Consider the following 12,496-nt stretch of genomic DNA (forward strand, 5'->3'; position numbering starts at 1 on the left):
ATTAATCAACCTAACTCAAATCCACACTTTAGATAAGTGCTTTGCCTGTCTTTTCAATGCAACTGTCCTTAACCTTATGGCCTGTTGATTTAACAATAGTATGTGTGTTCATTGTGTTCATTGTGTGTGTGTGTGTGTGTGTGTGTGTGTGGTTGGTTGTGAGTGTGTGGTCTAGTGTGCTCCATTGATTTCATTTGACTCTGAAAGCAAACCCTGAAACTTCTTTACCAATAAATGCACTAACAATATCTCTAATACCTAACAGTACTAATGTCTACTAACCATTGTTACTAACCTCTACTATGGATGATGCTGGCTGGGCTTGTTCTTTCTAACACACCGATTAACCCTTTGCTTTCTGCCCTGAAATGCAGAATCCTTTCCCATGGTCCTGCAACCCTTCTCCTGCCAAATTTGAACAACCCAAAACATTAGAATCATATCAAATCAATCAGATAGATTTTTAATTTGAAGTTACTTTAGGGACAAACACAAATGTATCCCTCTCCCACCCCCTAAAAAAGAATGAGCATGGTTCCAGGATCTGGGATGAGAAACTGTACACACAATGAAAGGTCAAACAGCTACCTGTGTGCTAGTCGGTTGGCCACACACTTGTGCCTGGGGGTAGGTATACCAGAGAACAAAAACGTGTTCCAAATGTTAATGATGTCAAACTCAACAGGCCAAGATACATTTGTTTAGTATTACACATGCATGTATTCCATCACAATAATGTTGCAAATCATGGTTGAAAGTCCCCCTGTCCATTGTGTGGCCAACTTTCAAGAAGGTTTTGCAGCCCAGCGCTTGATTTGCCGCCGTTATAGAACCTGATGTGTATATTTTTCTACATGAAATAAGTCGAGCTCAAAGAAAGGAGCAACTCTCCTCCTTCACTACTAACTGAGTAGAGAGGTATACTAACAATCCCAGAGGAGGCCTAACAGTTTGACTATCTTACTTCTTCTTACTAATACCGGTATATATTCTCTCTGACTAACCTGACACTTTTCCAGCCCTGTCTAACCATGTTCCAACCTACTGGAATAATCAGCCGCCACTCCACCTTTCCCTTCTTAAGATGAGAAAAGGCATGTAGTAGGTCATGCAATATCAGTTTGGTTTACTTTCTAAGTAATTAAGACATCCATGTCTTTGACACTTTACTAACCTTGTCCTAAAATGCAGTGAGAAACTAATAAACAGTACTGTGTACTGCCATGATTTACCTCACAACATGAATTAGGGTTTTTGAAGAAACAGATAAAGGACTGACTTTTATGTACTGTATTCGATAGGAAACAAAGTCACTTTCCTTTTCACTGTGAAATAAATTGTCTCAAATTTTAAGAAGAATTGTGTTGTCCTGTCACTCAGAAATATATCATTGTTTTTAAAGTGAGTTTCTAGACCCTATCTGTGTTTCTCTGAAACATGGACACTGTCTACATGTTCAGTACGACACTGGGAACAACAGGTGGCCACTCTACAGTGCTGTGCCGGCTCTCTATAAAGCTCCGGGAGTTGACGTCACGCAACCCGAAAATCCTAGAAATGGTCCTTAACGCCACCATTTTGGCAGAATAGAAGCGGTAGTACAAAGCGGGAGAGCGTCCAGTCTTCCATTATTATTAATGAATTTTGAAACTAATCTTCGCCGATTTCACTGCATAGTGGACATATTCTCTTGCCGGAGGATCTCTTGCAGTTAAGTAGCCAGGTTTGGTCTCTGATATGTTGGGCGAACCTCCTGTCGCACTCAGATCATTGGTAGGGCTTCTCCCCCGTGTGTATCCGCATGTGTCTTTTCATGTTTCCGGAGTAACCAAAGCGCTTTCCGCAGTGCGGGCAGGCGTATGGTGTCTCTCCCGTGTGTGTTTTGAGATGGTCTTTGAGGTGTCCGCTCTGAGTGCACTGTTTTCCACACTCGGTGCACTTATAAGGTTTTTCACCTGTGTGGATTCTCATGTGTTTCTGTAGTGCCGACAACTTTTGACAATCTTTTCCACACACCGTGCAGAAAACAGTGCCCTTTGATGAGTGGCTCTCCTGGTGTTGTTCAAGAGCTTCTGATGGAGGTCTGCCTCCTTCCTTGTCAAACCTCTCCCCTGAGTGAACAAGAAAGCAAGAGTTAGGAGCGAACAGTCAATGTCAAATTGATCGAACCAGCAACCCTCCATTCGTTGAAGAAAACATTCTCCGCTAGCACCCCCAACCCCCACCCGTTGACGAAAGACTCTACAGGGCAGGGTTTCCGTTAACCGGTAATTACCGGTCTTTGTCCGGTAAAATTTGTTGAAGTCCGACAAATTGAAAACTCTTCTGACATAATGTCCGGTGAAAATAATTCCCTCTAAGCACAATTTGAATTGGCTTCGGGCCACCATTTTCAGCTGAGCACCAAACACACACACACTCATACACACACAACACTGCCCGAGAGAGAAGGACCCGCCCCCTTTAGTTAGCCTATATAGATACTGTCACTCAAATAGACTTGAAACCTAAAAAGCTGTATCAGCAGGACAAGTTCACTTCACTGACACGCTGCTTCTGCAGTCGCCGTAGCAGGTTAGGGTTGGCTCCGTTTTTTTTTGGGGGGGGGGCATTATTACATTTTTTATTGGATAGAGACAGTGGAGAGTGTCAGGAAAGTAAGGAAGAATGTGTACACTGTAGGCCATGGTGCTAGACCAGTGGACCACCCCAGGCTACGGTGCTAGACCAGTGGACCACCCCAGGCCAAGGTACTAGACCACTGAACCACCCCAGGCCATGGTGCTAGACTACTGGACCACCCCACGCCACGGTGCTAGACCACTGGACCACGCCAGGCCATGGTGCTAGACCACTGGACCACCCCAGGCCATGGTACTAGACCACTGGACCACCCCAGGCCATGGTGCTAGACCACTGGACCACCCCAGGCCATGGTACTAGACCACTGGACCACCCCAGGCCATGGTGCTAGACTACTGGACCACCCCACGCCACGGTGCTAGACCACTGGACCACCCCAGGCCATGGTCCACCCCAGGCCATGGTGCTAGACCACTGGACCACCCCAGGCCATGGTGCTAGACCACTGGACCACCCCAGGCTGCGATCCTAGTACAGTTATGTATAGCTCAGTTATAACTGCGGCTGAAAAAGAATTAGATGCAATGCTTGTGGTATAGGCTTAGCCTGCCAGTCAGTCTCTAGACTTACCAAAGAAGGGATCCTCTTCTTCCTCTTTAATGACGATATCCAGAACTGATCTGTTAATACTGTCCTCCAGGGTTATTAAATCCATGTTCACATCCTGTATCTTGTGCTGAGGACGGCCAGAACCCAGAGACTCAGACGGCTTGGGTTCAACCTGATGGGATGGGAAAAGGCCGGCTTGGTGATTAGAGTCCTAGGACAAAGAAACGATGGAGAAAGTAACAATGACATAATCTATCTAGAGCTTCGCCAACGTGCTCACCACCATAATCAGATAACTGTACTGGCATACTCACACTCTCTCCGGTGTGAGTCCGACGGTGCATTCTAAACTCCCCCAGGCTAACGAACCTCTTCTCACAGTCTGTGCAGTGGTAAGGCTTCTCGACGGTGTGCAGCTTCTGGTGTTTTGTGAGGGTTCCTTTATCAGCTAACCGCTTCCCACATACAGGGCACGGGTAAGGCTTCTCTCCGGTATGAGTTCTCATGTGTCTTTGAAGTTTGGAGTTTGTCGGGAATGTTTTTCTACACTCCGAGCAGCAGTGAGAGGTCTTTGCTGTGTCATTCGCCTGTTGTTGTTGTTGTTGTTGTTCAGGTTCTCCTGGTGTAGAACCCCCAACACTGTCAGAGGAATGTCTAGAACTCTCTCCTGTGTGCATAAGACCACCAGTTACGCTAAGGCCAAAGCTAATTGATCAGGAAGTAACATACACACACCCACGCACCATTAATAATGCCAGATTCTTTCTCAACATACCGAGATTAGGAGAATCAACTCCTCCATCAGAGAGAATCATGAAGCCAACATCTTCCTCCTCCTCTTCCTCTTTGATTTCAACAGTCAGTCCATGCAGGTGATTCAAGTCCTCAGGTTTCTCTGACATCATCTCAGCCGCCTATAATAAAAATAAAAATAAAAGATCTTGAATCATACAGAAGAAGAAGAAGAAGAAGAAGTAGGTTTTAATTGCCATGCAATCAACTTGTCAGTCAATTGTTGGAATTTGGTATTTTTTGCTCTGGACACAGGGCCAGCCATAGTCAGAGCCCCTGGAGCGATTAAGGGTTAAGCGACCTTCCGACGGCTAGCCGACCTCTCAAACCTCTGAGCCACCGCTGCCCTGAACTCGGATTCCAGTTACTCTCTGCGGCTGCATTCAAAAATCCCAGAGACATAATTAAAAATAGTCTTTCTGCATACCATCAGAAAATACGACATTTGAAGAGAGAAGCGACATTACGAGCGCTCACAAACTTTCTTGAACATGCTAAATATTTTGTTTATGTGAAATCACACTTTCCATTTTACTGGATTCATATTCATTTAGTTAATTATTACGGTAATTCAAAGCTCATGGTATGTAGCTACTAAGCTAGCTAGCTAGCTAGCTAACATTCGCTTGTAGTTTGCAGTGAAATTGTAATTTGTCAAATAAATAACTTATCAAAAAGACGTGTCACGTGACAGCTTGTCCTCAGATCGGAGAATTAGAAAAAATATATGGCAAGCGCAAGCGACTTCATTCCTAACAAAAAAAAGCAGAAGGTGAACCAGAAGGTGAAGAAGATGAAAGAGGAATAAGCAGAACCAGAGATGACTGCCTATTGTCGAGAGCTTGTGATTGACGAAGATCCCCATCTCTGGTGGAAATCAAATGGATGGCCCGAAAGAACTTTTTCAGCAAAGCAGGCAAGTCAAAAACTTAGAATATGCTTGAAGAATAGCAATGTTAGAAATGTTAGAAATGAAATGTTGCAGACTGTAGGATACAGTTTTATGTCCATTTCCATTACTGCCGTTTCTGTTATTTAATGTTATTTTGTTATTATTTCATAAGCCTACTCCATGCTATAGGCTGCGCTTTTAATTTAAGTAATTTGTGCTGGATTGTAGCCCATACATTTGTTGTTAATCTCCACTACCAGCCCCTCCTCGCCCACCCCCCGTCCCCCGTCTACAACACCAGTCAATCAAAAACTCTGCTTTTAATCCTACGGTTATGCCGAAAACAGCAGTTACATTTGGGAACGGTTGCAGGCACGTGCCGTGAGCTTTTAGATTGGGTAAGCATAAGATATAGAAATACACATAATTACACATACACGCTATCAGTGAACGCAGTTTCAAGGAAATGCAATTTTGATGCCCTAGAACCCGCTAATAAACTGTAGTGTCACTTTGTGATCAGATTACCAAAAACAAAAAAAACAGTTGCCAGTTTCGACTATATCAGGGGTGCTCATTGTTCAATCTTTTTTGAACTAAGATCATTTCAAGTAGCCAACCTGCTGAAATCCACAAGTCCAGTTTCAACATCGCAAACGCACACATGCACAACACAGACACATACCGTTTCCATCCTCCATAGTAAACTCACAACACACTTTCTTTTCACACTTTGTCACACAGGCACTTGACATCACATCAAACCATATAAACAAGCACAGATCGCCACCAGCCTCGCCAATCATATAAATCATATAAACCGCTCATACCAGGCTTGCTGCATCCCCTAGCGACTCTCCCGGGCGGCCTTTAGCCAGTAGTTGTGTTTTTCCAGTCCAGTCTACGAAATCCCTTTAGGTCGCTGACAGTAATGTCCATATTCACAAAATCAAGCAAGTTATCCTTATTGATTATTATTATTTAGATCGTTTGAGCTAGCTGGCATAAGCTATTCTGCCGGGCGAAAGAAAGTAAGGTGAAATGTTAAGTGAACTTGAAAGTGATAAGAGCCAATCAGTAGCTCTTATCGGAATTAAAGACCTACTGATTGGCTATAAGCATGCTTACCATGGCCACATTAAACAGCGGGCTGAGGCATCGGGAAAAAATAAAAAATACATTTTCACGCATTCGAATGTACGCGAGGGAAAGCAGAGAGAGGAGTGCTTATATGCAACGCAATGCAGAGTAGGAAGTGCTTACTCCTGCAGGTGGCGCTAAAAATGCAACGTCAAAATGAATGACTCCTGCTGCCCTGGGACCTAAAATACGACTCTTTTAATGAAAACAAACAAACGGTTACATGCCCTTTTATTTTAATATTTTCACGGTCCTTTTTTATTTTTTCGTTGGGTAAGCACTGCTTACCTCTGCTTATATGGACGGCACGTCCCTGCGAAATGACACATATCACGACACAACACGATTAAGGCCGGCATGAGATTGAGGCCTGAATCGGATCTGAGAATATCAGAGTCAATGTGCTTTTTTACGGCTTTACACGTACGTGTTACATATACGATCTGTGCCACAGTCACTTCTACCTGGCGGTGTAAACGCAGCCTATATTGAAATTGTGTAGATATCATGTTCTATTATGTGTCTTTATATAGCTCCATGATAATATTATCATTCCACCTTGGAATTATTACTTATTATAATATAATTTATATTACTTATTTGTTTTCCATTGAAATATCTTAATCAGGTCTTACACATGTGTGTAATCCTTTGTGCTGAGTCATGCAGAGAAAACAGTTATTGTTTCATGTGAAAGGGATCAGATGTAGTTCTGTAAAAGCAACATAATATTAACACCGTACTGGCTCTTAAGAACAGTATAAACTACAAATTATATATTTTTTATTTTTGTATTGAATGTGCATCACAGAGTTTGCTGCAAACAACATTAATTCAATTGTAATGAATTAAAAATAAATTCAATGGATCAAGTACAAAAGACAAGCATGTCCTTTACAGTGGTAATAACATTTCAAAAAGGCACCATATCTCTGGTCTCCTCTTCATATATGTCAGGTACTTCTCCCATGGAGGAATTGACCATTTTGACGGTGGTACCTCCACGAAGCTTGTATTCATATTGGATGAGTTGCTTCCAGAATCCACTATTCGGCCTGACGATAGGCCGACAACATTTGACCCATTTGTAGGCGTCCAACAGTGTTCTTTCACGGTGCTTCATTAGGTAGGCCATGCATAGTGTAGCGGAGCGACTCACACCGGCGTTGCAGTGAACCAATGTCCGTCCACACTTCTCCTCAACGCTCTGTATCTTATCAGCCACCCCATCAAAATAATCACTCAGAGGAGAAGACGGTGAGTCCTCAACAGGTATATGGAGATAATCCATCTCTAGCGTGGACGTGTTGGGAATGTTTTGAGTGGCGTTGATGACACAAGTGATCTTGAAACGCTTGACAGTGGCATTGTCATTTGCTGCTCGGCCGCTGCTGAGGAATAGGTGATCTGTGATTTGACACAAACCTGCGAGTGAACCTGCTCGATGCATGAAGTCGACGGGGATTCAGAAGCGACTCAGTCAGTGCCGGTCCAGGATCAGTGATGACTTGAGATGTTCGGTAGGCTGTAGACAGATGACGGCAGCTGTTGGAAAAATATGAGATATATGCTGCAATCATTGCATATTGGACTACGACACAAAGCCTACTGTAAATTGGGGTCCATGCTTTAACTTTGATATAATAAATTCCGATAGCCCAGCAGCTGGTTGTCTTCTATCCTTCCTATAGAACTAGCTAACAAGCTGTCGCCGGAGGATGGGCACGTGCCATCCTATTATCTAGCTAGCTAACTATCGAGTATCGTTAAGCCTAAGTGCCTGTGTACTCACGTATTATTGGTAGAAGTACGAACAATGAAGCCATTCAAACCATAATGTTTACTTAGTGTTCTTAACAAAAACATACAATCAGTATAAACGTCGGAACTACCACCAGCAGATGCTCCTGACTTTGTTTTGGGAATGTACGGTATCACAACATGACCAAAAACCCATCCGCGTTTCGTGCTCGGTTTTTGGCAGACGAAAACTCGAAGTATAGAAACATATGATACGCTGATGTTTGCTTTTCTATGAATAATGTCAACATACGACGTAATACTATTAAACATATATATTAAACATATATATATATTCATAATTGTACTGCAATTAACTGTGTGTGTGTGTGTGTGTGTGCGCGGCTGCCAACTGAAACCTTCTCTGCAGATTGTTCCAGCAGTGAGGTGCACCACACCTAAAAGCGGATTTACCTAATTCGGTGTAGTCCCGAGGAACCTCATACATTTACTCTGAGAATGAGTTAGGTAATTGATGTTCATGACAGCTGGGAAAAAACAGGATTCAATGGGTTTGTCTTATGTCAGGTACTTCTCCCATAGAGGAATTGACCATTTTGACGGTGGTACCTCCACGAAGCTTGTATTCATATTGGATGAGTTCAGTGGCGGCTGGCCGATAGAGGGCGCTGGGGCGCCGCCCCCACCTTCACTTCCTAGTTGCGATTTGTAAACGTTTTTAAAAAAAATAAACATTGTTTATTCACAAAATGCGGCTGATATTCTGTCGGCGCCTATCAGCATTCATTAAAAATCCTCCAAAACAATAAACATTTTTATCTGTGTGTGTGTAAAATTCACTGTTAAAATACATAGGGGGAGGACGCGGGGCGCCGGTCAATTAGGGCTGCAACGATTAGTCGACATAATCGACGATGTCGATCATAAAAACTCGTCGCCGTGGAATTTAAGTGCCGACGCATCGTATTAAAAATTTTGAAAAAAATAAAAGTTTTTTTTTTGGGGGGGGGGGGGGGGGGGGTTAAGCTTGTTATAAAAAAAGGTAACATTAACATGAAACATGAAATTATATTAAACTAAGATAATGCGACAGTTATCTTAATTTTTCAAATCTTTATTAACAAGTAATTACAGAAAACGTAAACAACATTTCTATCATCGCTTGCGCATTCAGGCCGACGAGGCAGTCAGAAACATGTCAGAGTCACGTGCTACCAAGCGGACCAATCACGTGCAGTGCGGTCTGCGTAGCACTAGCCCCTTTTTGAGATTCTGGGGAAGGTGCGCGTCGTGCGTCGCTCTGCGGCGGTGTGACGCAGAAGCATAAATCAGTTTATTATTTATTTTGTTTCATTGAAACAGAGATTGATTATTGTATGTATTAAATGTTTTGGAAGGTCCAAATTCAAATATTTCATGAGTCATTATTTGAATTTGCAATGGGAACGTATGTTAAGCCAGAGAGACTGGACAACAGGGTGACATTCACAGGTGTGCAGACTTGAGAAGGTGAGGTACAACATGCACTGGAGCCCGCGCGGCCACACGACTAATCGAAAAAATAATCGACAGATTAGTCGACTACCAAAATAATCGTTAGTTGCAGCCCTACGGTCAATGCAAGTCTATGGCACTGCAAATACTTTTCGCTTACACGTGAGCTGTAGCAGCGCTCCAATTGGCTGTCTCCTATTTCTTGGCCGGGGCGCAAAAATGTGCGTCCTGAATATCCGGTTGTATATCCAGCATAAGATGTGGTGTTTGGGGTTTGCCATCTTTAATTTGTCTTCCACTTCCTACTTCCGGTGGCGCTGCTCTGTAGCGACTCGGGCCGGTGATACTGGTTTGCTTCAAGTGTTTTTATTTGTTTTGTTCGTTTTGTGTTTTGTGTAATATGTCTATTGGCAACATTCTACTGCTGGTCTTAATTATCAGCGACCGTCTCCGCTGCCGTGCGACCAACACGCAGGGGGAATATGGAACTATACAGCAAATCACATACTCCAGGGAAACGCTGCTGTCTCTCCGACCACCCCAGCCACTACCGGACTTTGTAAACAAATTGAACAAATGGATTAGAAGGAGGCATCTTTTGTTCCCAACTTGATGATATTGCAACTGGACCTATTACCGAAGTCAAACTTATCTTGTTTGTGGTCGCAATCTCCGCACCGGCTGTTAGGCTGCTACTGTACTGTTGGTCTTTTGCGAAGCCAGAATACACAAACTCGACCTGAAGGTAAGAGAGTCAGCTAAGATAAAAGCTACTTCAAACATTTAGTAATATCGTCAGCATGGTACGTTTTCTAATGTCGTCTTTTCGCTTGTTTGTTTATGTATTCACCCAGCACACGCACTCACGCTCACGCACTCACGCTCACGCACTCGCACTCTCACACACACTCACACACACACACACACACACACACACGCACGCACGCACGCACACGCACACACACACACACACACACACACACACACAATAACATTGTGCAACAACAGCGTGTGAGATGGGAAATGTGTCACTTGTTGTTAGTCAAGTCCCTAGTAAAGCTCAGCTGATCACCTTAGCCGACATTTACATGATTTATTTGTTTACATGTTTGGCATTTTAGCAGACGCCTTTATCCAAAGCGACTTACAGTAGTGTAAGTAAGTGAATCGTCTGTCCTTCAGTCATGATAGGAAAACCAAATCGATGCTGGGAGAAGGAATGGCAGACTGTATTCTGATTGTATCTTCTATGCTCTTTGTATGTTTCTATGCTCTTTGTATGTGTCTTGGTGTAGGAGAAACGTAGGACCACGTTGGAAACAAGTGTTTCGGTACACGTTGACGTGTAGAAACTGTAGAGAGAAAATTGTAGAAATTGTAGAGAAAACTGGTGGGGTAGAGGTGATGAAGAGGTCTGTACAGGGGGGTAGAGGGGATGAAGAGGTCTGTACAGGGGGGTAGAGGGGATGAAGAGGTCTGTACAGGGGGGTAGAGGGGATGAAGAGGTCTGTAGAGGGGATGAAGAGGTCTGTAGAGGTGGGGAGAGGGGATGAAGAGGTCTGTAGAGGTGGGTAGAGGGGATGAAGAGGTCTGTACAGGGGATGAAGAGGTCTGTACAGGGGGTAGAGGGGATGACGGGGTCTGTAGAGGTGGGTAGAGGGGATGACGGGGTCTGTACAGGGGGGTAGAGGGGAAGAAGAGGTCTGTACAGGGGGGTAGAGGGGATGAAGAGGTCTGTACAGGGGGGTAGAGGGGATGAAGAGGTCTGTACAGGGGGGTAGAGGGGATGAAGAGGTCTGTAGAGGAGGGTAGAGGGGATGGAGAGGTCTGTACAGGGGGGTAGAGGGGATGAAGAGGTCTGTACAGGGGGTAGAGGGGATGGAGAGGTCTGTAGAGGTGGGTAGAGGGGATGAAGAGGTCTGTAGAGGTGGGTAGAGGGGATGAAGAGGTCTGTAGAGGTGGGTAGAGGGGATGAAGAGGTCTGTACAGGGGGGTAGAGGGGATGAAGAGGTCTGTACAGGGGGGTAGAGGGGATGGCGAGGTCTGTACAGGGGGGTAGAGCTATTCTCATGCTAAAATCGACTGTAAATCCAGATTTTAAAGTTGATATTCTTCCCCGTGGAGCATGCCCCCATAACCTGTGCCCCACCCAAAAAATTTAGCACCAGCCGCCACTGGATGAGTTGCTTCCAGAATCCACTATTCGGCCTGACGATAGGCCGACAACATTTGACCCATTTGTAGGCGTCCAGAAGTGTTCTATCACGGTGCTTCATCAGGTACGCCATGCATAGTGTGGCGGAGCGACTCACACCGGCGTTGCAGTGAACCAATGTCCGTCCACACTTCTCCTCAACGGTCTGTATTTTATCAGCCACCCCATCAAAATAATCACTCAGAGGAGAAGACGGTGAGTCCTCAACAGGTATATGGAGATAATCCATCTCTAGCGTGGACGTGTTGGGGATGTTTTGAGTGGCGTTGATGACACAAGTGATCTTGAAACGCTTGACAGTGGCATTGTCATTTGCTGCTCGGCCGCTGCTGAGGAATAGGTGATCTGTGATTTGACACAAACCTGCGAGTGAACCTGCTCGATGCATGAGGTCGACGGGGATTCAGAAGCGACTCAGTCAGTGCCGGTCCAGGATCAGCGATGACTTGAGATGTTCGGTAGGCTGTAGACAGATGACGGCAGCTGTTGGAAAAATATGAGATATATGCTGCAATCATTGCATATTGGACTACGACACAAAGCCTACTGTAAATTGGGGTCCATGCTTTAACTTTGATATAATAAATTCCGATAGCCCCCATATGAGAGCTTGCTCTCTTATGACAGCAGCTGGTTGTCTTCTATCCTTCCTATAGAACTAGCTAACAAGCTGTCGCCGGAGGATGGGCACGTGCCATCCTTAGATATCTAGCTAGCTAACTATCGAATATCGTTAACCCTAAGTGCCTGTGTACTCACGTATTATTGGTAGAAGTACGAACAATTAAGCCATTCAAACCATAATGTTTACTTCGTGTTCTTAACAAAAACATACAATCTCAGTATAAACTTCAGAACTACCACCAGCAGATGCTCCTGACTTTGTTTTGGGAATGTACGGTATCACAACATGACCAAAAACCCATCCGCGTTGCATGCTCGGTTTTTGGCAGACGAAAACTCGAAGTATAGAAATATATGATACGCTGATGTTTGCTTTTCTATGAATA

The 12,496-nt window shown here is 44.3% G+C and overlaps 1 protein-coding gene across 1 annotated transcript; it reads right to left on the reverse strand.

Moving 5' to 3' along the window:
• Nucleotides 1–6,911: 6,911 nt before the first annotated feature.
• LOC308157868 (dual specificity protein phosphatase 18-like) lies at nucleotides 6,912–7,466 on the reverse strand (the record flags this gene model as incomplete). The annotated part of the gene is made up of 1 exon (XM_080531465.1): nucleotides 6,912–7,466. One exon carries the CDS (start codon nucleotides 7,464–7,466, stop codon nucleotides 6,930–6,932), a length of 537 nt encoding a protein of 178 aa, XP_080387591.1. The 3' UTR covers nucleotides 6,912–6,929.
• Between the last annotated feature and the right edge of the window lie 5,030 nt (nucleotides 7,467–12,496).

The sequence above is a fragment of the Nansenia antarctica genome (genome assembly GCF_963989245.1).
Source record: "Nansenia antarctica genome assembly, chromosome: 5".
Lineage (NCBI taxonomy): Eukaryota > Metazoa > Chordata > Actinopteri > Argentiniformes > Microstomatidae > Nansenia > Nansenia antarctica.